Source organism: Malaclemys terrapin, chromosome 7 (assembly GCF_027887155.1).
Source record: "Malaclemys terrapin pileata isolate rMalTer1 chromosome 7, rMalTer1.hap1, whole genome shotgun sequence".
Lineage (NCBI taxonomy): Eukaryota > Metazoa > Chordata > Testudines > Emydidae > Malaclemys > Malaclemys terrapin.
The window spans coordinates 104,525,659-104,551,967 of record NC_071511.1 but is presented as its reverse complement, the minus strand read 5'-3'; the positions used below and the strand labels follow the sequence as shown (position 1 = coordinate 104,551,967).

Genomic DNA, 26,309 nt, shown 5'->3' with positions numbered 1-26,309 from the left:
GGCTCATAAATGAATTTATTATATGTATCTGGAATGATTACATTTTTCTTTTGACAAGAATTTATAAATAACATTTTAAAATAAAATAATAGCATTGATACAGTTAGATCTCCTTGGGCTGAAATGTGTATTTGAAGAAGGACTTAATGACTTTAGCTCGCACAAATAGACATATAGCAAACACACACTTATAAGATACTGCAATTAACATTGGAAAATCTAAAACAAATCCAAATAATGTATCCTCATTTTACTAGATTATTCCAGATTTCCTGCTGGAATTTGCTCATATCCCTGGACCATATCCTTCGAATTTTGCTTGAGTGAGAATTGAGGTGCCTGTTCCTTCACTCTTTGCTCAGGAACAAGTCCCATTGAAGTTAATGGGTGTTTTGCTAGAGTGAGGTGTGTGGGATTTGGCCCATTGTGTCTTGTTCAGATATACCATGAATTTTCAGCATACACATTCACTCTGTGTGAATCTTAGAATTTAAGCCATGATTATTTTGAAAAACCCTGTTAGTTGCTTTTTGTTTATAGTCCATATCATACCAACAAGAATGTGAAGACCTATAAAGCAGAAGTACTGCTGTATTGGCCACTGGCTAACAGTTACTGGGACATGTCCATTACTTTTAAAATCTTACTTTATATTTTGTATAATATTCTGTAATCAGGTGAGATGTTTCTTCATGTACATCCAGCTGAGATGTTTAAATAGGTCACTCATTAAACTAAGAAGTGCAAGCTAAGGAACTTCCCCATTGCCTAGGATACAATGCCCAACGTACTGGGCCAAATACATTACCAGCCCAGTGAATTAATGGAGTTAGGTATGGATGAATTTGGCTCTCCACATTTAAATAAAACAATAATGTAATAAAACAAATGAAATTGTATTATTTGCATGTTTCTATCTAGATTAAATATTACCAGTTTTCAGAACACAGGCTTCTATTTATTTTCTTCAGTCTATTTACAGAAGATTTAAGAGTGGCAAGGACTGACCACAACAATTATAATAATAAAAATATCAAACTACATGATATTTAAGGGTTTTACTAAGAGTGTTGCCTAGAGACAGTTTTTATAATTCTTTGTCCTCCATAGTGTCTTTGTAGCTGCCCTGTGTTCTCTGTCTCTTCCTCTCTATAGGTGCCTGAGTTTTTCTCTTCTTTATTTCTTCTCACCTGCAGTGGCATTCTCTTCTAGGCTGAAGTGGAGTATAAGGACCACCCTGCAATGGATTTTTTCTGTAGCCACATCAGTTTGCCCCATCAGATTTTCATTTGTCTTTGATTCTTCCATCCTTCAAGAAACAATATTATTCTGTGAGCCAAATTAAAATTGGCCAGGTTTAAAGGATTTTTTCTTTTAAACCTCTTTAGATTCAGTAAGGGGTTGTTGAGGAAAAGAGGGAAGAACAAATATGAAGGGGAGAGTACTGTACTGTAAACCATAAAACATATATTTTTATCTTGCATTTCTAAGGGAAGTTGAACCTACATGCAATCACACTTAAATTGTTTTTTAGAGATAAACGTGTGGTGCTGATGAAGTTATACCCAAAGAGTTTCTCAAGTTGGGGGTGGGAAGACAGATGGTATGGGGAACAATAAAAGGGGATGCTTCCTTTTTTTGTCCGTTTAGACATAAGGGAATGAGTAGCATATTTAACTATTTCTGTGTACATGTTTACACAAAGTATTTCATGTTGTTATATTCTTGTAGCATTTTTTCATCTTCCTGCAGCTATGGACCTATTTCAGAATGAGTCACCAACCTTTTAGACAGTTTTTCTAGGGATTGGCTAATTACATATAAATCTGAACCTTTTTAGATTTTGCAGCTGCCTTTAATCTGATAAAAGTAGTTGTCTATAGGGAATTGCACAACTAATACATTTTACCTGTTAACTTTTGCCTCCTACTAGACTTTAATGTATCCAGTTGAGGATACATGCATTTGTACTTAATCTTTTCATAAGAACATGCTTATCAGAAAGATTTCTTATTTGATGGAAATAAAGTAAAAGCAATGACCGTTGATGGTGATTACCATTCATCCTGCTTATAAATGATTAAGATATGTTAAAAATTCAAACGTAATGAATTATTTTGTATTTCTACTTGGTTTAGGGACATGAATTAAACTTTTCTGTCTCTCATTTAGCTTCATCACAGATTCCCAGAATCACCCAGGTTTTTATGACTATTCCCCCATTGTGGCTGTGTGCCTCACAGTTCAAATCACTGTTACTTGTCCTCTACTAGTTGTAACTGGTTACTTTGAACCATAGTGAAATTAGGAGACTAAATGTAAACTCATCTTTGACATTGGTCAAATGGTCATTAGTCAAATGGCAGTGAAAGGAGCTCCGCCCTATTTTATTTTCACTAATAATGTCAGCAAACATCTAACCTGCTGCTGAAATTTGAAAAACAAGGGAAATGTGAGTGTAAAGGTAGAAAATGGACACAGTCACTTTGTGCATTCAACAGCAACAGCAGATATGGACTAAACTATTGCTATTCTGCATGATCAGAGCTAGATTTCAAATTAGATGGATTTTATCCATAATAGGATTTAGGAATTGTACTTTCTATTTGAATATATAATATGGAGTATCAGTTCTGATTCTTAGTTTCAGACTTGGTAGCAGCAGTAACATTTTAATCTGTATTAAATTGAGGATAAAGCTAAATCTATAAAATGAAATGAGAGTCAAACACACTAAAAATAAGATAATAAAAATGAGAAATCCTGGTAAAGTAGTCCAGAACAAAACAAACAATGCAGGGAAAAGCCTTTAGATAGTCACAACAGCAGCAATAAAGCCAGAGCCTGACAACTGGGACAACCACATTTTCTTGTTGGACAATCAAATATGAAGTCTTACCTGCTTACAGAAAAGTGATCAAGAAGGAAAAAAATACCAATACAGATCAATTCCATCAATTCACATAATTTGGAACAATTAGCCATCACTGATCAAGAGAGAGACATAGCTAGAATAATAAAGTGTAGGTCAGGAATTAGTTTCATTGATAGGGATGTTAGGGGATGGTGTACTATATAATATGATTCAGTTATTGACAAGTCTTCCCTTTCATAAGCAACAAAGAATTTGCCCAGTGTTTGTAAGAATTTGTAAGTGTTCGCAGGAGACAGGACTTTATCAGAACTGGCCTGGTTGAAAATTATTTTTTATTAATTCTTGATTATAACATGGAAAGTTATGCCATGCATATGACATGAATAAACTTAGTAAGCAAGAGACTTTTAGGGCTGGTCCACACTAACCCCCCCAGTTTGAACTAAGATACGCAACTTCAGCTACGTGAATAACGTAGCTGAAGTCAAAGTACCTTAGTTCGAACTACAAAGTACTTACCGCGGGTCCACATGCGGCAGCAGGCTCCCCTGTCGACTCCGCGTACTCCTCTCGCGGAGCAGGAGTACCGGCGTCGACGGCGAGCACTTCCGGGATCGATTTATCACGTCTAGACAAGATGCGATAAATCGATCCCAGAAGATAGATTGCTTACCGCCAAACCCGGAGGTAAGTATAGACGTACCCTAAGTCTGCTAATAACAGTACTTGAATATTCTGTATTAATTATTATGTAAAGTATCTTTGTTGCTCTTTATTGTAATTTGGATGGATATGTCCTGACATTTTATTAAGCAAAAGAAATATGTTTTTCTTGCAGTGCTGGAGCTGGAAGAACAGGTACATTCATAGCACTCAGCAATGTTCTGGAACGAGTAAAGGCTGAAGGGCTCTTAGATGTATTTCAAGCTGTGAAGAGCTTAAGAATGCAAAGGCCACATATGGTGCAAACACTGGTATGATATTTAACAATAAGAATCTTTGTCTAATGATGTAAGTTTTCTAAATGTTCTGGTGGGAAGAGAACAAAGGCTCACTTTACTAGCTGCAATAAATATAATATTATGGGACTACTTTTAACAACTATATACTTAGGTTGAAAGAGGTGTTTCATTATAAACGTCTATTTTATTTTGTAATAGGCTTTCTAAAAATTAATTTTGGGGGTAAAGTTGCTGTGTTTGTTGTTAGCCAACTGCTGATTTTTGTTTGTTTGTGGGGAGGGGGATTATGAAAGATTTTTTAAAAATCCATGTGGACATTCTTGAGTTGTGATCATGAAAAAAAACTTACATTAGTTCTTTTTTAAATAAAATGTTGATAATTTTATCTAAAAAAATGGCTTAAACACATCAAACTGACTTGCAGTTAGTTCTCACAGAGGAGAAGTGCCTTTGGAACATTAGAAGAATTTAGGTTATATTTATTTAACAAAGTTATGAATATCTGAAGATAGTTTTTCAACAAACATCAAGCACAGATTCCTGGAGAGCTACAAACTTTAATAAATAATAGCAATACATTGCATTTCTAGCACTTTCCATTCAACAGTCTCAAAGTGCCTTACAAACAGTAATCTCAAAACTAGGTCTGTCAGCAATTTAAAAAATTAATCGCGATCAATTGTGCGATTAAAAAAAATAAATCGTGATTAAACAATAATAGAATAACATTTATTTAAATATTTGTGGATGTTTTCTACATTTTTAAATATATTGATTTCAATTACAACACAGAATACAAAGTGTACACATTATATTTACTTTTTATTACAAATATTTGCAGTGTATAAAACAAAATAAATAGTATATTTCAATGCACCTAATACAAGTACACCTCTACCCCGATATAACATGAATTCGGATATTACACGATAACGTAGTGCTCCGGAGGCGTGGGGCTGCGCACTCCTGCGGATCAAAGCAAGTTCGATATAACGCAGTTTCACCTATAACGTGGTAAGATTTTTTGGTTCCCGAGAACAGCATTATATCGGGGTAGAGGTGTACTGTAATGCAATCTCTTTATAATGAAAGTTGAACTTATAAATGTAGAATTATGTACAAAAAATAACTGCTTTCAAAAATAAATAACGTAAAACTTTAGAACCCAGAAGTCCACTCAGTCCTACTTCTTGTTCAGCCAATCACTCAATCAATCAAGTTTGGTTACAATTTGCAGGAGATAATGCTGCCCACATCTTGTTTACAATGTCACCTGAAAGTGAGAACAGGCGTTCACATGGCACTATTGTAGCCGTCATCGCAAGATATTTATGTGCCAGATGCGCTAAAGATTCATATGTCCCTTCATTTTTCAACCACCATTCAAGAAGACATGCGTCCATGCTGATGACAGGTTCTGATCAATAACAATCCAAAGCAGAGCAGACCGACTCATGTTCATTTTCATCATGTGAGTGAGATGCCACCAGCAGAAGGTTGATTTTCTCTTTTGGTGGTTCGGGTTCTGTAGTTTCCGCATTGGAATGTTGCTTTTTTAAGACTTCTGAAAGCATGCTCCACACCTCGTCACTCTCAGATTTTGAAAGGCACTTCAGATTCTTAAACCTTGGGTTGAATGTTGTATCTATCCATAGAAATCTCACATTGGTACCTTCTTTGCGTTTTGTCAAATCTGCTGTGAAAGTGTTCTTATAACGAGTATGTGCTGGGTCATCATCTGAGACTGCTGTAACATGAAATATATGGCAGAATGCAGGTAAAACAGAACAGGAGGCATAAAATTCTCCCCCAAGGAGTTCAGTCACAAATTTAATTAACCCTTTTTTTTTTTTTTTTTTTTTTTAACAAGCATCATCAGCATGGAAGCATGCCATCTGGAATGGTGGCTGAAGCATGAAGGGGCATATAAATGTTTAGCATATCTGGCACATAAATACTTTGCAACGCTGGCTGCAAAAGTTCCATGTGAACGCCTGTTCTCAGTTTCAGGTGACACTGTAAATAAGAAGTGGTCAGCAGGATCTCCTGTAAATGTAAACAAACTTGTTTCTCTTAGCAATTGGCTGAAAAAGAAGTAGGACTGAGTAGACTTGTAGGCTCTAAAGTTTTACATTGTTTTGTTTTTGAGTGAAGTTATGTAACAAAAAATTGTAAGTTACACTTTCACAATAAAGAGATTGCACTACAGTACATGTATGAGGCAAATTGAAAAATACTATTTGTTTTATCATTTTTACAGTGCAAATATTTGTACTAAAATAATATAAAGTGAGCACTATACACTTTGTATTCTGTGTTGTAATAGAAATCAATATATTTGAAAATGTAGAAAAATATCCAAAAATACTTAATAAATTTCAATTGATATTCTATTGTTTAACAGTGTGATTAATCCTGATTATTTTTTTTAATCGCAGTTAATTTTTTTGCGTTAATCGCGCAAGTTAACTGCGATTAATCGACAGCCCTACTCAAAACACTTCTCTGAGGTAGATTTTTTCCCCCTTCATTTTACAGGTAGGGAAACTGAGGTACAGAAAGATTAAGTGACTTGTCCAAGAGCACAAAGGGACTCTGTGACAGACCCAGGAACAGAGCCTATATCTTCAGGGGTCCTAGAGGCCTATGATTTAAGTACTGTTATGGTTGCGGAGCAAACCTTCAAAACATGCCCTGAGTGTAATGAATGCAGAGATGTCCACCTGAGTCCAGAATAGTAGCTCTAAGCTGTGAACTCTCCCATTCATTTAAATGGGAGTGTTGATACTTTACTACTGTCAACATTAACTACCTCGTGTTGTAGGAACAAAGACAAAGTATCGTATTATGAAGATTCACACCAGTGTTTCCAAAAGCATGGAATGTGCCTCCCTTGGAGGGACGAAGAACTAGCCAGGGGATAGTGGAAGATATATAAATTTAAGATGGATGGGTCTTTAGTGACAAATGGCAGCATTTCCAGGCAGGACTGGTTTCATTTTTCTGGAGTGGGACTCAGCTTTCAAAAGTTTGGAAAACACTGTATTGTGGGTCTATGACCTTGGAAGAAGGTGAGGTCAGTGTTATCACTGGGGAGAGCAAGGAGAAAATACATAGTGTTGCTGTATGCTATTAAATAACTGTTACCCAGAAGTGACTGCATTTCATTTTGTTTGCCAGAAGCTGGGAATGGGCGATGGGATGGATCACTTGATGATTACCTGTTCTGTTCTGTTCATTCCCTCTGGGGCACCTGGCATTGGCCACTGTCAGAAGACAGGATACTGGGCTAGATGGGCCTTTGGTCTGACCCAGTATGGCTCGTTTATGTATGATTGGCAGGTGTGCATTTCATTTGTAACTGGGGTGGGTTTCTGTGTGTGTGTAAGTAAAAATGAGAGAGAATATTCTTATTTTTAGTTCTTTGGGGCAGGAATTCAACAGAGCCACACTTGGCCTCTATGTGCTACTAAAATATAATTGTTTAATAATCATAATATCTATGCATAGAGAGTATCAGAGGGATAGCCGTGTTAGTCTGGATCTGTAAAAAGCAACAGAGAGTCCTGTGGCACCTTTAAGACTAACAGATGTATTGGAGCATAAGCTTTCCTGGGTGAATGCCCACTTCGTGGGATGCATTCAGCCTCGAAAGTTTATGCTCCAATACATCTGTTAGGCTTAAAGATGCCACAGGACTTTCTGTTGCTTTATGCATAGAGAGTTTGTAAGGTGCTTTGAGGTTGTTTGAAAGGCACTGTGAACCCAGTTCTGGAAGATGTTGATCACCCCAGAACTCATATTGACATCAGTGGAAATTCAGGATGCTTTGCACCTCCCAAAACATACTTTGTACTTAGCAGGATTGGGCTCAGTGGTTTGCCAGTTCTTTCATATTATAGATGTCTACTAAGTTTTGAGAGAGAGCCTCTTGTGGACCTCCTCTATTTCAACCTCCCAGTTCCATCATCCTCCCTGAAGCTACTATCAGGTTCAGTTACATACAAATAGCATCAGTTAATAAAGACCATGAAACTTGCAAGTTAATAAAATTGAGCATAAAAAACTTTTGTGCAAAGAGCAGAAATATAAAAATTAGCATCAACAGGTAGATTATTTGTTTTGTCATAAACTTGCTGTTGTCCAATTTAGAATATGTTGCACTTTATGATTAAGTTGTAATAATCAGATTTAGGTAAATCCATAATGTATAATCAAAGTAAATCTGAATTTCTTTTTTATTTTTTAGGAACAGTATGAATTCTGCTACAAAGTGGTACAAGATTTCATTGATATATATTCTGATTATGCTAATTTCAAATAAAACTTCCTGCCTTATTTTTTAATTTAATAGTCTGTATAAATATTTGTAAATCATGTTAATTTATACCATATTTTCCATTATGATAATTCCTACTGTAAATGATATTGTCTGTTTTGCTTTAAAAGTCACTTTTGCTGTATAAAATTATAAATTACTCAAATATAAATATCTTTTAAAAGCTAATTATAATAAATGTTCATATACAAAATATCACTATATATGTTGTTGAATGTTATATACATTTTTAACCAAATCTTGGTTTCATTTCTCTCTTTGCATTTTCCAATATATTAAAATATTTATCAATATTAATTTTATTTCCCAAGTTTAGTAGCCCCTACATTTTACAAAGCTGTTTTTTATTTTATATTAAATAATGAATCAAAGTGAATATGTTGAAAGCTAAATTATTATTTTGGCTCTGACCCTTCTCTCACCGAAGTCAATAACACACAATTGATTTCATGAGTAGTAATGTTTATTAGGAGCCAGATTCTGATACCCTTACTCATCTTCAATAGCACCTTACTCTCCAAATAGTCCCATTGAAGGCAATGAGACTGTTCCTGAAGTAAGCTGCTACTCAGTGTGAGTAAGGGTGTCAGAATCTGGCCCTCAGAGTGTAATAACATATGCTCCAACTACAGCTTAAAAATAAACGTTAACGGCCATGATTTTTAAAGTCAGTATATTGTACAGCTTTATTTCAAGATAAACTGTCAGTTAGAAATAATTCAGTGTAAATACAGAGTTTAATAAATTATTTGATTTAAATGTAGTCTTGAAAGTTCATTTTACTTTGCTTTTTTATTAAATATAATGTATTTTTAAATGCTCCTTACTGAAATACAGGTTTGTAATTTGAGTGAGTTTCACTGTTTTGAAGATCTTTTGCATGTCAGAAGATTAAATTCTGCTGAGAATATTTTTGCTGCACCTGAGCTTCTGTCAACTATTGCAAGAGGCTTTATTCCTGTTGCCACAAACAGACACAGAGCTTGATATAATGTGTATAATAAAGAGCGAGAGAGACTGAGATTCTCTGCTTGACTAGAATATAAAAGCAACTTCTTAAATTTTTTGGAAAAGCATTTTAATATTGAAATCCCACTGGTATCAACAGTAAAGACTGTTGATAGGAAAAAATTCTTTTAAAATGTATATTCTTAAAATAATGTCACCATAGTTAAAAAGCAGATCTTTCTCTAATAAAAAGGGGATATCTATGTGTTTGCATGTGTATATATAATGAAATATTTCATAGAACTAAACAGGATTTGGGGGACAGAAAGTACAAAAGACACATGGCATCTGAATGTTGAATATTTTAAAACTATCTTTCTCATCCTTTAAAAAGCTTATATAAATTAATGAGCACAAATAAATATGAAAATATTTAATTTAATGTATATTAATATCTAATATGCAATAGTTCTCTCGTTTAATTGATTTTTGAATGCAAACATAAAAGCCTTATTTAAAAATAAGCAAACCTAAACTGATGTTTTCATTCAAGTTCTTGCACTCTTTATCCCATGTTCATTTATAATATCTGGAAATAAATACAAATTAGTTATTCTTTTAATAATGCAAAGAGTAGCAAAGGTGTTCACACCTCTCCTTTTATTACACAGTGAATTGAAAATGGTTCAGGTTAAAAGTCTTTAAGCACAGTTTAGAACACTGCCATTTACTGCTTATTGTCTTCCCAGTACTGCACTGCTGTATATTTATTTGTACAATAATTATGCACTTAACAACTAAAACAATTTGTTGCAAGACTGAACAGTTTGAGGTTAATGGATTAATTCAAAATGCAAAAATCTTTATTTGACTAAAGAAAAGAATGTTAAATAAGCTTTCAATTCTGGCATGGTGTGAAAATGGAAAATATATTAAAATAAAAGGCATCAAATACATGCAGGTACAAAAAGCCAATACACTAAGGTGGTCAATATAAATATTTGTAGCATAGGGAGCATGTAATTAAGATACTAAATTTGATGATGATACACTTAATAATTTCATCCCTCAGTCATTACAGAATTATTCCCAACAATAAATCTCATATGATGGCTCAGTCTAGTTTTAAATACAAACAGGTATGCTTCCACCATTTCCCATGGGAGTATATTCTACAGTCTAAGTAGATCTCACTGTTGAGATTTTTTTCCCTAATATTCAGCCTACATATTTTGTTTCACATTTTCCCTTTATTCTGTAGTGCTCCTTGGACAGCCCTTAAGATCTGGCTGTGTTCAGATGTTTGGTAGATTTGTCTTGATATTACCTAACAATTGCCTCCTGGAGTAGAACTCACTTTAGAGAGGGAGACAACCTTGTTAGATAATTTAAGTTTTCCTGAAGTGAGATCTGCCAACTCAGACCTATATGCCAGCACAGTCGCATTGACTTCCATGTGTTCGGAAGGGTCCACTCTAACCGATCCTTTTGCAGGTTTAGGACTCAGCTCTCTGTCTGATTAATGACTGCAAGACAAGGCAGCAGGTTAGCCTCCTGATGCAGGAAGTATCAGATACTAAAAAAAACCTGATTAATATTAACCAAAATGCCAAGAAATTCCTGTTGTCTTTAATATAAAGGCATCTAAGATGTAACAGAAGTACCCATAAAAATATTTCAGAAGTGAGAAATATGGCTAAGCAATGACATTTTCTTATTATAATTTAGAAAGCTTTTTTTCCAATTCTTTTTAGTCAAATAAGGTTGTTGTGCTTAATACAACACTCTAATAAATATATAGAAATTTATAAATTTTCTGTATTGCATGTAATTGCATTAAAATGCCAAATAGTGATTAGAAAATGTAAATTCTGGTCCGTATGCGTTATTGGTCACTATGTGACTTACTTTACTGTCTATTTTCATGTGTTACATTAAGCCCCAATTCATTAAAGTATTTAAATATATACTTTAAGTCTATCTCTACTCAGCAGATCACTTAAGTATGTGCTGAGTACCATTGGCTTTTCTGCTGCTGAAACATGCACTTAAGTGCTTTGCTGAATTGGGGCCTTAATAAAGAATGCATACTGTAATTACCAGTGTTTTTAAAAGTATTTTTATGTATCGGTTTTTTAAACTTTTAAAATGAGCCTGACCACCTGTGTTTTCAATGTTTTGAAATGTTTTCATTTCCCTAGTATCATTTTTAAAGTAAAGTTACTGAAACTTTTCTGTGTAACAAATTGTATTTAATTTGTCAAATCTTTATAATGTATGTATGTATTGTACAGTTTCAGCTGTCACTGATATTTTCTTTTATTACATTTATAATTTGATCTTGCTGTGTTTATAACGCCAGTGAATGTTGCTGAATTATTTGTATATGCAAATTGCAAGATCTAATACATTCTGATGCAAGAACAAAGCTTCATTTTTATTTTCAGACTGTTTTTCTTTCTTTAAATCTCTTCATTTAATTCCTGTACTATGTGTTCATTTATATTAAGTATTCTAAAGGAGTTAAAAATCCATTACCTAGATGAATTATTTTCCATTACTTTTAATCTGTAGTTCTTGCAGACTCAGAGTAATAGTCTGACTACAGTCAGAACTGAAGCACTATGCATACAAAGTTCAGTAACTCAGTATTGCAATTTAGGGCCCAGTCCTGCAAACCTCTACTACCGTGCATAGTCCCAGTGAAGTCGCTCTGACTGATGTGAATAGTCCCCAAAATAATCTCAATGACTAAAATCCGGGCCTGATTGACTTTTGTCGGTCCGGGATTACACTCAATATTCTTGACTAAAGAATTCTATTCCACTTATAACCATGTTCAGCCAGACCCCAGAATATACCAACTCCCACTCAACAAATGTATCTACAAAGTGGATGGATGCCCACACTTCTCAGCCAATATTACCAGTAGTTAAAAGGAATGAAAAATTTGGTACCTCACAGAAGGAGGAAACTTGGAAACTAATCTGGCACAATTTAAAATATATTTCCTTATATCCAACCTATTCCTTAACCTGAAAGGATGTTACTTAACATCAGCCAGATTAAGTCAATGAACCTCATAAAATATGAAAAATTATAAATATAAAACCACTTACATGCCAGATACCCTTTGGTCATGATATGTGGACAGCCATCTTCACCCATGTCACAGAAACACTAAACTTCCCCACTACCCTTCTTTAGACCCTACATTTCTGTAAATAATGATAATTTTTATCACTCTTAATAGTAATAAAAACAATTTTCCTTAGGAGGCCTGAGGATCATAAAACCTTCAGTATCTGCTGAAACTAACATTTTCATATATTTTTGCTGAAAGTGAGTACAACCAAATTGTTTAACCTGTTAGTTTCTCCCAAGAGAAAGCCCAACCTTCCAGCCTCCTGCAGACTCTCAAAGCTGTTGCTCAAACACCACAATGGGACTGCAACTGAAAGCACCAAATTTCGCTAATACTTAAGGTTAGTTTTCTGTAGCATCCAGTTGTAGTTATTACCATCGTGCCTAGGATTCCTAGTCAGGGACCAGGACCCCATTCTGCTAGATACTGTACAAACACAAAACAAAAATACACTCCCTGCCCCAAGGAGCTTACAAACTAAGTATAAGACAAGGGACAACAGATGGATACAGACACAAGGAAACAATGAAACAATACAGGTCAGCATGATAGGCTGCCATCTCAGTACACCAGCAGTCTAGCTGTAGTCAACTTTTTTGTAGATGTCACAGAGGGGAGGGTTTTGAAGGAGAATAATGATTTCGTTTTGCAGATGTTGACGGGGAGCTCCTCCAAAGAGGTGGAAATGATTAAGTAAAGAACAATGACCTGACCTGTATGACTTATTGCTGGGTAGTTCCCAGATGAGTTGAAGTTGTGGCCTAATAAAATCACATTCCTTCCATCTTGTCTTTCTTCCTGCAGAGCTAGGACAATGTTGGTATTCTGATAAACATTTTAGGGGACTTCAAAAACAAGATTTCTTGTTAAATGCTGCAATTAGGTATTGGTCTAAAATCTGGATCATTCATTATATAAATGTAAGAAAGTAAATAAAGTGCAGGCTGCCTTATCTTGTCACTATTAGGATGATAAAGTGGATAGAACTATAGACTATATGGTGGATAGAAAGCCAGCTAGATCATCGAGCTCAAGGGGTAGTGATCAATGACTCCATGTCTAGTTGGCAGCTGGTATCAAGCGGAGTGCCCCAAGGGTCGGTTTTGTTCAATATCTTCATTAATGATCTAGAGGATGGCATGGATTGCACCCTCAGCAAGTTTGCAGATGACACTAAACTGGGAGGAGTGGTAGATACACTGGAGGGTGGGTAGGGATAGGATACAAATTAGAGGATTGGGCCAAAAGAAATCTGATGAGGTTCAACAAGGACAAGTGCAAATGGAAGAATCCCATGCACTACTACAGAGTAGGGACCGAGTGGCTAGGCAGCAGTTCTGCAGAAAAGGACGTAGGGGTTACAGTGGACGAGAAGCTGGATATGAGTCAACAGTGTGCCCTTGTTGCCAAGAAGACTAACAAGCATTTTGGGCTGTATAAGTCGGAGCATTGCCAGTAGATCGAGGGATGTGATCATTCCCCTCTATTCAGCCTTGGTGAGGCCTCATCTGGAGTACTGTGACCAGTTTTGGGCCCACACTACAAGAAGGATGTGGAAAAATTGGAAAGAGTCCAGAGGAGGGCAACAAAAATGACTAGGGGGCTGGAGCACATGACTTCTGAGGAGAGGCTGAGAGAACTGGGATTATTTAGTCTGCAGAAGAGAAGAATGAGAGGGGATTTGATAGCTGCTTTCAACTACCTGAAAGGGGGTTTCAAAGAGGATGGATCTAGCCGGCGGCTGGGACCTCAGCTGGCAAGGGACTGGCAGCCAGAACCCCAGACCGGCAGCAGGCTGAGCGTGGCCGGGACCCCAGACCGGCGGCGGGCTGAGGGGGGCCGGGACCCCAGATCAGCAGCAGGCTGAGTGGCTCAGCCCGCTCCCGGTCTGGGTTTCCGTCCACTGGCTCCATCCAGCCAGAGTCCTGGCTGCTGGCCCCGCTCAGCCCGCTGCCAGTCTGGGGTTCTGGCTGCTGGCCCCTTGCCAGCTGGGGTCCCAGCTGCCGGCCCCACTCAGCCTGCTGCCAACCTGGTGCTCAGGGTGGGGGGTGGGGATGTGTGGGGTGCAAGAGTCAGGGCTGGGGTGGGGGTGCTGGGTATGTGTGGAGGGTACAGGAGTCAGGGATGGGGTCGTGGGGGGGATGCAGGGGGCTGGAGTGCAGGGGTCAGGGCAGAGAGCTGGGGGGTGGGCTGGGATCTGGGGGGTGGAGGGATACGCCCCGCTCCTAACCCTCCTTCCCCCTGCCTCTTCTCCGCCTCCTTACCGGTCTGAGCAGCGAGGGTGCTGGGGCTGCTCTTCCACCCTCCCTCGCAAGGGCCATTGGCGGCAGGGAGGGAGAGGAGGCGGGGCTCCACGCAGCGGGAAGAGGCGGGGGAGGGGGAAGCTTGGCTGCTAGTGGAGCCTGCCCTACAGCAGCAGCCAGCAAGACCAAGCTTGCTTCTGCCCCCACCAGGGAAAGCGGTAGGCGGGGGGGGCAGAGAAAAGCGGGCTGGGTCGGGCAGGATTTTTAATGGCACGCTGCTGCCTGCTGGGGTCCAGCTCAGCTTCATCTCTGGGTTCGGCAGCGGGCTGAGCAGGACCCCGGCAGGCAGCAGCATGCCATTAAAAATCGGCTTGTGTGCCGTCTTTGGCACGCGTACCATAGGTTGCCGACCCCTGATCTAGACTGTTCTCAGTGGTAGCAGATGACAAAACAGGGAGTAATGGTCTCAAGTTGCAGTGGGGGAGGTTTAGGGTGGATATTAGGAAAAACTTTTTCACTGGGAGGGTGGTGAAGCACTGGAATGGGTTCCCTAGGGAGGTGGTGGAATCTCCTTCCTTAGAGGTTTTTAAGGTCAGGCTTGACAAAGCCCTGGCTGGGATGATTTAGTTGCGGATTGGTCCTGCTTTGAGCAGGGGGTTGGACTAGATGACCTTCTGAGGTCCCTTCCAACCCTGAGATTCTATGATTCTATTCTTGCAGCCCACATGAGGCAGGGTCTCACAAGGTCTGGAGAAGCATCAGCCCCAGCAGAAGTTTGCTATCTGAAATCAGAAGAACTATAGCATTCAACATATCAAAGTTCTCTTTGGACTTGACCCAATGAGTCTGATTCTTTTCCCACTTACACTGGTGTAAACCAGGAGTAATTTCACTGTAATTAATAGTTATTCTGGTTTAAAATGAGAGGAGGAGAATAAGGTAAGCAGAGGATGACTTGGTGCAGCATTATTTCAAGGGCTTAACCACACTAACTCCTAATGATCAGTCACACTGGATAGCTGTTATTTGCAAGGTCTATTGTATATGGGATAATTTTCTGATTCTTCCAGAACTAAGTTCCAAATAATACTTTGTGCACATCCTTCATGTACACCACGGATGAAATTGTTACAATTTTCTCTTTCAGTTTTTTCATCTGTTTTCTGACTAATTGCCCCCACTCTATCAATAATGAAATCAAAATGTGCATACTTCATTTTATTCACTCTGGTATATAATTAAGAGTGAACTATCCAACTTTTCTAAAACTAGAATTACAAAATTTTGTAAGATGAACATTTTGAAAAGCAACTGAACTTTTTCAAAAAGCACCGTAACAAAATGTCTGTCAGCAATTAATTTTCTGAACAGGTGCTACCAAAAAGTTGAGAGAGCGATGCGCTTCCTGAAGTGGTACCTCTGCTTATTTAAATAGATATGTTGACTTGTCAACAATTTGACTAGAAAAGAAAACACTTATCTAGTCCAACCATTTATTAAATCCATGAACAATGTCCTCTGGAAAATATTACTATTTCTGTTGTTTACATTACAAGGTACAAAACTAATATTGTTTTTCACAACATTAAAACTAAAGCGATCAATGTTGAGTATTTATGGTTCAGCTAATAAAAATATTGTGCAATTGGATCATATCCCTTTGGCATGTGTCGGGATGCCAATTTTCATGAATCCAAAGATAAACAGATTTGTGGAAGAATAGACAGGTTCCTTTCTTGTGTGGGTTCTGGAAGAAGCAGGAAGCCCTTTGGGGCAGTGAATCATGCTTACTGTATGTTTGTACTATGTGATGCCAAACAGTACACCCTGCTTACCATTTGTGGTATTCCTGCCAAAACCAGCATTCATACTGCTGCACACAGCCTAGAAAGATTTGAGATCACCTGATCTCTGTCCTCTTAAAGTAACCAATATGGAGGTGCTTGGAGATGGTCTTCAACTCAAGCCTTCTTTCTTTTCTTTCATATTTCAAAAAGGGTTTCACTCTGCAAGGTCCCAAGCATTCTCAGCTGTCACTGACTTCAGTAAGAGTGTGCTCAGCATCTTGTATAATTGGGGTCCAGGGGAGTGGAAGCAAAATATAAGCTATATTATTGTCTGACTCACACCAGGTGCCCCCCCCCCAGATTTCCAGCAATTCACATTTTAACAAATTACCTTTTAATCCCCTAGCAGCCATATACCAAATAACTTCACCCTTGCCAAAGCATCAGGGGAGGGAGGGTGAGTAAAGAAACTACTTTAAAAAAAAACCTCTTAAAAGTCTCTGCTGGAGTTCAAAGAGAATGCTAGCTAATGCAGGGAACCTGATAGAGGAGTACTCAACCTGCAAAGGCAATTCCATGAGTTGGTGCTCAGTCATATGCATCAATGGCTATTAGCTAACATAGTCAGGGATGCAACCTCATTCTCTGGGTCAGTGGTTTTCCAATTTTTTAGGCTGTGTACCCCTTTCCAAATAACAGTCTACCATGTGCCCGCATCTGAGATAGGGCCATAATATACCTATTAGATTGCCAAGTTTTACTAAATAAAATGTGCTGTCCGCCATTACAGGATTTTTCTCTCATACCCTAGGGGTATGTACCGCAGTTTGAAAACCACTCCTCTGGGTGTCCCTAAACTTCTGACTGCCAGTTGTTGGGACTGGATGATGGGATGGATCACTCAATAGTTGCCCTCTTCTGTTCATTCCCTCTGAAGCATCTGGCATTGGTCACTGTTGGAAGACAGGACACTGGGCTAGATGGACTATTGGTCTGGCCCAGTATGGCCATTCTTATATTTATTTGCGCAGATCCTTATTCAAGTAAATACTAGACTACCTCATTTTGTCATATATAGTATAGTCTTGCACGAGTTATTTTTTCATAAGCTTGCAACATGAAAACTGAAGCATGTTATTCAACTTCTGAACATTATAAACTGAACAAAGATTGCATGACATACAGTACTTACATTTGTTTAGGGCTGATCTCTCTATCCAATGTTGGGAGTGCTGTAGCTTTTATTCTATATGAAGCCTGACTCAGAAATAAGTACGCAATTGCTCTTAAATTAACTATTAAAAATAGGCTGTTACTTTAATGCAAAGTATGGTAAATTTAAGTTAACTTTATTCTGTATATATCTAAGTGATTATATATATCGAATCCAAGTAAGACCTTCCTTAATACATGGACAGCTTAATGCAGTTGGGTTTTTTCAAGCAATTAAGGTTCACTGTGTCTGCTCTTGACCTTATGTATGAGAGGAATTATGTTGTAATTCTAGACATTTTAATAAGTGCTTTCTTTTGACAATTTTTATGCATTTTCTGGGCCATTTTATAAAAAGCATGAGAATTAACAATTCAACTTTCAGGCAGATGAAAGCTTTGCCTAAGAAGTTCTTTTCAAAAATAATAAAATATTGCTTGATTATTATTAATTTTAGAATTACTTACATTGCATTAGCAACTATTATGCCATTGCTGTGTTTCAAACTATTTATATATGTTGAAGAAAAGTGTGAAATTTACAATTTAGCTCTTCTTTATTAACTTACATTGTGCCATATAGTAGCTGCTGTGTCTAAGGGGCAGAATGGCGTCTCTCTCACCTATGGAGCTTGGGGAGGAATTATTTAGCACACCTGTAGTTACACCTCTTCATTGGGTTCAATTTATTCCCTCTGCTAGTCCCACTCCATGGACATGTGTGGAGGGGAGCAGGGCTGTGGTCCCACCTCTTATCTGCTCCCCAGGGAGTAGAGTGAGCACTCAGGGACTGCAACTGTCTGGCCCTTACATGGGCTGCACAAAGGGGGGAGTAAGACGTAGAAAATTCCTTGTGCTTTCCTTCCACCAGGAATACCAGCACTATCTGGTCCTGTACAAAAACAAGCCTTTTCTTTAAAAGTATTCTTAAAGATCATAGCGAAGTATACAGTTAATTCAGTCTTATGATGTCACTGCATTCCCTATTTTCATGTCAAGCTTTGCTTTACGATGGTTAGCTTTCTGGGGTACTAGGTGACTCAGGGGTTTGGTAATAGGATATAAAGCCTTTTTCCATCTTTGTGTTGCTAGTTGGAATCCAGCCCAGCTTTGTAATGACTGAGGTCTAGTCTACACTACAAGGCTTTGCCAGTATAGTTATACTTGCAAAACTGCCCAGTAAAGCTGCAGCATAGAGGGCAAAAGGAGCTCTTTTGCTGATACAGTTAAACCACTTCCCCACATGACAAACTATACAGGTAATAGGACTCTGTTACTGGACTAAGCTGCATCTACACATAGGGGGTTGCGGAAATAGCTATGTTGGTTAGGGGCATGATTTTTCACACTCCTGACATAGCTATACCAGCAAAACTTTGTAGTGTAGACTCGGCCTGAAAGTTTGGACGTTTTCATGAATGCTCAGTGGTTTGGTAGTCTCAGTCCCATTCCCAGTGTACAAGTGTCCACATTGCTAAATCCAGCACAAATGGCAGATTTGCAAAGGGACTCACTGGGCCGCAGAAACTATATTCCTCACTCTTACAGGCTCTGCCTTCAGGTCACTGTTAAAATACATAAGGTAAAATCCTAGTTCCCCAATGAAGTTAATGGCAAAACTCCCATTGACCTCAGGATTTCACCCAGAGTGTGGAGAAGCTTTCACTGCTGCAACCTGTTACGTGCTTAAAGGATTTTTGTTTTCAGGGTTGTTGGTATTATACCTTTGGTGAGCAAGAGTCACATGTAAAAGTTTACATTTATGATCAGTAACAAATTTAAAAGGTTTTGCAAGTTTGTAATCTACACAGAGAAAAATTCAGAGCCTGATTCCCCTCAATTAGAATATAATGGGCAATGGAGTATATATTTGCATTTTAAATATGCTCTGATAGACTACATAATTGTGATGCTGCACCCCATATTCTTTATAAAAATATTGTTATAATATGAATATGGCATAACTAAGGTATGTTTTCTGCAAGATGGGTCATGTGAGGTATCATTGGAAAGGTTATGTTTTACCGAATATGATTATCCTAGTTGTATACATTATCATCTCTGTATCTGAAGTTAGGAATATTGATTATGTAACAATTACAACTGTGTGTATACTTGGTGTAATGCCCACCAGACAGTAAGCAATCAGCCTGAATGGGCCATTGGGAAAGACAATGGAATGGGTCTTTGAAGATGCTGATCTCTCATCTTCCTGGAGTTCTTTCCTGTGGATGTTACAAATAAACCTTGTCTCATGGTTGCTTTAACACTGAAAGATCATGTGATGATATCACCTGGTACGGAGTACCACCTTGGACACTGCTGGTATTTTTCCACTGGAAACAAAAGATTCCGGCCTTATGTAAATCCTATTTAAGTCTGGCAAGTAAGTCAATGAAGGCTCTTCTCCATTGCCTCCCCACCCAAGAAGGGAGATTGCTGAAAGCATCTGAAGAAACAAAGGAACTAAGCTGGGGAAAGGCAAGGGCTAAGTCCAGATGAGACACTCAGACTCCGTGCTTGCGAGAGGGGAAGTATTGCCTCTTAGAGGCACCCAGGGGGTGGTATGTAATTGTCCCAGGTCACTGGGTGGGGGCTCGAGCCGGTTTTGCATTGCGTTATTGAAACGGAACCCCTAGATACAGAACCCGGCCCTTGTTGCTGCCAACTTAGATGGGCAGAAGGGTTACACTTGTTTTTGTTTATTCCAAAACTCAGTTTGTGCAATTCGTACTGAGGGGAGGAGGGGCAAAAAGATTATGTGCTTGCACGGTACAGCTCTCTCTATACAGCACAAGACAATATTATTTGGGGTTTACACCCCAAAGGCGGTGTGCACGTGAGTGCTGAGTAAATCCCCGAGCTGAATCCTCCCACAGAGCTGATTTCAGTCTGTGGCTGCAGTTGGATGTGGCCTTACCTGTGTGCGAGCCAGAGAAGGCTTGAGGGCCTGGCAGACCAAGGACAGGGTGAGAAAGCCTAGGCTGGTGGAACGGGCAGGCTCAGTGGGACCCCAGCACATCAAGTGGCACCTCATATCAGGGGGTCCAACACATCACGATCATGACATTGTTTAGTCTGTTTCCAAACGTCTTCTGTGGCTTTGAAGGCTATGTCTGGAAACAGCCCATTAGCAAAAATGATTTTATGGGTGATCTTTGATTTAGTAAAACACAGAAGATTTTGCTTTAAAAAAATTGTTACAATTCTTTACATCATATTAAGATGCTTGATCTTTCAGAGTTTGTTTCCCCAGGTAGTTTGCTATACTGTGTACTTTCATCATTTAAAGGTCAGATTCAAAACATATCAAATTTGTTCATAAATTTATGCAATTTCCTCTCCATGAGACTAAAATGTCCGAATTCATGGGGTCCTATTTTCATGAATACAAGCATCCCCAAATCTTAGTTGCAATCATGTATTAATGTAATCCAAGCATCTTGATGAAAGAGAGAGTTAATCATACGATAATTACTCCCAAAGATTTACCATCAAATTAACAAACAAATGTTGGCATCCTTTCATCTGCAAGAGACGGTGGGAATTGCAGCATATGATGTAGATGGTTAGCAAAGTCTCATGTGACTGAATAGACCAATCCGAGATTTGCATGATCTTTGGCAGTTATTGCAAAAGTATGTATCTTGGTTGGGAGCTGCTTGCTTTCTATGGGCTCTTTTCTCTTCAAGCTGTACGAGCCAGCTCCTGTCATGGACTTTGATACCTTGATAGAGACAATGGCACCACTTGTTACGATTACTTGCCAAAATTTCCCATTTTTCAGGATCAATTCCAAATTCCTTCATATCTCACTTGCATGTGTCTTTATAGTGACGCTTGGAACATCCTGTTGTTCTTGTTCCCTCTGATAGCTCCCCATATAGCATGTCCTTGGGTATGTGTTCGTCTTCCAACCTACTCAGATGGCTCAGCCAGCGCAGTCATCTTTGCTTGAGCAGAGCTGTCACAGTTGGTAAATTTGCCCCTTGAAAAACCTCTGCATTGGTAACTTTATCTTGCCATTTGGTGTTGAGTATGCGGCATAAACAACATAGATGGAAACTGTTCAACCTTTTCTCCTGATGAGCATAAGTTGTCCATGTTTCCCCACCATACATGAGAGTGCTGAGAACGCAAGCTTGGTACACTAGCATTTTGGTCTTGATAGTAAGCTTTGAGTTGTTCCATGCTCTTTTAGTTAATCTGCTAAAGGTGGTGGCAGCCATTCCAAAGCGAACATATAGTTCTTCATCCAGTGAGATGTTAGTGGTCATTGTAGAACATAGCTGAACTTTTGGACTACTTCTAGCTGGTTTGCATTTCAGGTAATTGAAGGATCTTGTGGAACCCCCTGTCCTAATTCAACCATTTTCTTGATTCTGATGGTGAGAGCAAATGCCTGACAGGTACTTGAAAGGCAGTCCATGAGTTCTTGTAATAGATCTTCATTGTGGGCTATGAGAGCATCATCATCAGCGAATAGAAGTTCTCTGATTAGCACCTTTTTGACTTTGGTCTTTGATTTAAGTCAGGACAGGTTGAAGAGTTTCTCATCTGATCTTGTGTGGAGATACACTCCATCTTTCATGTCCTCAAACACACAGTTCAAGAGTACCGAGAAGAAGATTCTAAAGAGTATAGGGCCAACAACACATCCTTGCTTCTCTGCTTTTCATTTCAAAGCTGTCCGAAGGGGACCCGTCAAACTGGACAGTTACTCTCTTGTTGTTGTGGAATGAACCGATGAGACTTAACAGGGTTGGTGGACATCCTATCTTCTCTATCTTTGCAACTAGACCTGCTCTGGTGACTGTGTCGAATGCTTTGGTTAAGTCCACAAAAGCGATGTACAATGGTTGGTTTTGCTCTCTGCACTTTTCTTGGAGTTGATGCAGAGAAAATATCATGTCTATAGTTGATCTGAAGCCACACTGTGATTCACAGTAGAGACGATTCGCCAGATGTTGTAGACGCACTTAGATGACTTTTGCAAAAGCTTTTCTGGCCATGCTTAGTAGCGAGATACCCCTGTAGTTATTGCAGTGACTCTTTTTGCCTTTATTTTTATACAAAGTGATGATGTTTGCATCTCTTGTTGTACCTCACCCGATTCCCAGCATTTAAGTCGCAGCTGATAAAGATTTGCAGATGCTGGTTCTGTCCAAGAGGCCAATTACACCTTATTTTGGCAAGATAAAAAGCAGTGAAGAAAATTTTCTGCACAGTGTTGGTTTCGCTGTGAGAAACAAATGGGTAAAGCTCTTAGAAACATCCATTGGGAAGTCAGAGCGTATCATCTCACTTAAACTTCAGACAACCATCGGCTCTGTGAACATCATTAGTGCCTATGCACAACACTCAAATCTAGCCCTGAGGAGATGTTTTACGATTCTTTGCATCAAGTCTCAAAAGAATACCATCAACCGAGCAACTTTTCCTCCTTGGTGACTTTAATGCAAGAGTCGGTGCAGAGAACAACTCATGGCCAGATTGCCTAGGACATTTTGAATGAGAATGGCCCAAGACTTCTTGAATTCTGCACCCAAAAACCAATGTGCATTACCAATTCATATTTTACAGGAAAAGATTGCCACAAAGTATCATGGTGACATCCACGATCAAGCCACTGGCCCCAATTAGACCTTGCTATGGTCAGGAGGAAAGAGCTACCCTTAGTGCAGAACACTCGCACGTTCCACAGTGCTGATTGTGACCACTCCTTGATTATTAGCGAAGTGAAGATTACAGCCAAGAAACTACATAGAGCAAAACCTAAGAGCAAGTCCCAAATCAAAGCTATTAACACCAAAAACCAGAGGAAATGCCAGGATTTTGTGAAAGCTTTTGAACTTAGCATGCATGGGAAGTCATTGCCAGAGAAGGCAGAGGAATTTTGGAAAGATTTAAAAACAATCCATGAAACAGCTTTAGCTACATTTGGGGGAAAGAGACCATTAAAAATAGACTAGTTTGAAAAAAATAAAGCAGAACTATTACCTCTCATCAACATTAAGAACACAGCCTATCTGGAACACAACAAGAAGCCAACAAAGAGCACCAAAGTGAGACTTTGACGTGCAAAAAACGAGGTACAGCGAACAAGCAGACGCTGTGCAAATCATTACTGGATCAAGCTCTTTGAAGAGATAGCCTCAGACACAGGAAACCTCAGTCATGTATGATGGCCTGAAGAAAGCTTTAGGTCCCACTGTCAACAAGGTTGCCCCTCTCAAATTGCACAGCGGTGAAATCATTACAGATAAAAACAAGCAGTTGTCTCGCTGGATGAACACTATTCAGAGCTATATACTCAGTACTGCCGGCAGCTAAGCACATAGAAGAGTGCCAATTTGTTCCAGTTCAGGGATTTGAGGGGTTCTATCGACAGGGCCCACCAGGCCCTAACAACAGGGCCCACCAGGACGGATTCAAGTCCACCCCCCAGGACACAGACACTAAATGATTGGACCTTATGAGCAGGACAATCTACACATCCTCGTCCCTACAAATGCGAATCACTAGTAGACAGGCCTTACTGTCCAAGTATGACTTCCTTCATTGGACAGCTATGTCCAGGTTCATGGACTAGCTGTGTGAGGCCTCATAGGAGGAATTTTGGTCTTTCGTCAAGAATGGCTATTGGTGGCCAAGATGTCTCTGTAATCCACCCTCGGCATTGTGGACACTTCGGCCAGGGTGATGGCCTCCATGGTTACTATGGGGAGGGCTTCCTGTCTGCTAAACAACAGCATTGCATCTGTTGTCCACCAGGCCATTGAGGACTTGTCTTTCAATGGCAGAACCCTCTTGTCAGACAAGATTGATGACAAGCTTCGCTCCTTCAAGGACTTCAGGGCTACCCTCCAGCATTGCTAAGTTGCTCTGTAGCACTAGTAGTATCACCTGCAGCATACCTGTGTACAGCCCTTTCTCCTGAAGCAACAGGACTACTCTAGGAAGAGATATAAGTTCCACAAGAGAAAGCAGTTGGGCTCAGACTTTGGTGAGAACTACACACCCTCCCCTGGTGTCATCTAATGCCCATTCTGAATCCTTTGCCCAGAGCACTGTTCCAATCATTGCTCCCACCTCCTCATCCGCCAACTCCTTTGGTGACAGACTGGCTCACTTTTACAGCACTTGGAGCTCGATTACTTCCAACAACTGGGTCCTAGACACTGTCAAATTGGGTTATCTCAGCCAGTTCATCTTCACAATTCCTCCCTCCCCATCCCTTTTCAGGGATCCCTCTCACGAGTCTGTTCATCAAGCAGGTCCGCTCTTTGCTGGCACTGGGAGCAGTGTAGGAAGTTCCACCAGAACACCAGGGTCACGGCTTCTACTCATGGTATTTTCTGATACCCAAATCCAAGGGTGGGATGAGACCCATCCTTGAGCTTGGCAGCCTCAACATACATATCACTCTTTTGACTATCCTCACTGTGTTGTCTCAGAACGATTGTCCTGGAGGTCCACAAACCACTTACTTTCATGTGGCGATTCTGCCAAGCCACAGGAAGTTCCTTCACTTTGGTGTGGGAGAACGCCATTTTCAGTACATGGTCCTGCCATTCGGTCTTTCTTCTGCTCCTCAAGTTTTCATCAAGGGCATGCTTGTGGTTACTGCATATCTCAGGAGACAAGGAATCCACACCTTCCCATACCTCAATGGCTGGTTACTGAGGGGCAGATCCAGGGAGGAAGTTCTTGCTCATGTCTGTACCACACTGCACTTGCCTGACTGTCTGGGCCTCATTCTGAACACCAGAAAGTCAACTTTGGCTCCCACTCAAAAAATCGAGTTCATTGGGGCCTGCTAGATTCCATGATGTTGAGAGCATTCCTGCCGACTGACCAGGCAATTCAACGTCTCTGCCTCAGTCTGCAATCCATGACAGTCCAGGTGTATTTACCTGTGTTTTTCCTAAACCACATTCATCCCCAGGGAAGAGCACCTCTGTACTTTGGATGTCAGGCAATGTCTAGCTTTTCATCTGGATAAGACTGAACCATTTTGTTCTTCGTTGTGCCTGTTTGTGTCATATGCGGATGACAGGCAGGGCAAGTGGTTTCTGCACAGGCCATCTCTAGGTGGATACTATTCTTTATCAAGACTGCATATGAGACAGCTTCAGCTATGTCTTCTGAGCAGATATGAACTCATTAGACGGAAAGCACAAGCAATGTTGTTAGCATTCCCCAGTGACATTTGCAGGGCAATCATGTGGTCGTCCATACATACATTTATGGATCATTATGCTAATTCTGCACCTTCCAGAGCGGATACAGGCATGGGAACAGCAGTTCTGCAATTCTTATTTCAATAGACACCTAGCTCCACCCCCCCTAGATGGAATATGGCTTGTGAGTCCCTAAGTGGAATCAGATGCAAGTAATGGAAATCTCCAGAGGCAGGTATAAATCAGTGTGGAGATAATGAGGTTAGTTCAATCAAGGAGGGTGAGGTGCTCTGCTAGCAGTTGAGGTGTGAACACCAAGGGAGGAGAAACTGTTTCTGTAGTTGGATAGCCATTCACAGTCTTTGTTTAATCCTGATCTGATGGTGTCAAATTTGCAAATGAACTGGAGCTCAGCAGTTTCTCTTTGGAGTCTGGTCCTGAAGTTTTTTTGCTGTAAGATGGCTACCTTTACATCTGCTATTGTGTGGCCAGGGAGGTTGAAGTGTTCTCCTACAGGTTTTTGTATAATGCCATTCCTGATATCTGACTTGTGTCCATTTATCCTCTTGCGTAGTGAATGACTGTGAATGGCTATCCAACTACAGAAACAGTTTCT

The 26,309-nt window shown here is 39.5% G+C and overlaps 1 protein-coding gene across 7 annotated transcripts in view; it reads left to right on the top strand.

Moving 5' to 3' along the window:
* PTPRE (protein tyrosine phosphatase receptor type E) overlaps positions 1–11,570 on the top strand; it is a 247,563-nt gene extending 235,993 nt beyond the window's left edge. For all 7 annotated transcript variants that reach the window (XM_054035388.1, XM_054035387.1, XM_054035392.1 and 4 more), the window contains 2 exons: positions 3,714–3,849; positions 8,087–11,570. In XM_054035388.1, coding sequence (XP_053891363.1) covers positions 3,714–3,849; positions 8,087–8,161 — 211 coding nt within the window. In that variant the 3' untranslated portion in view covers positions 8,162–11,570. The remainder of the gene's footprint in view (positions 1–3,713; positions 3,850–8,086) is intronic.
* Positions 11,571–26,309: the final 14,739 nt, after the last annotated feature.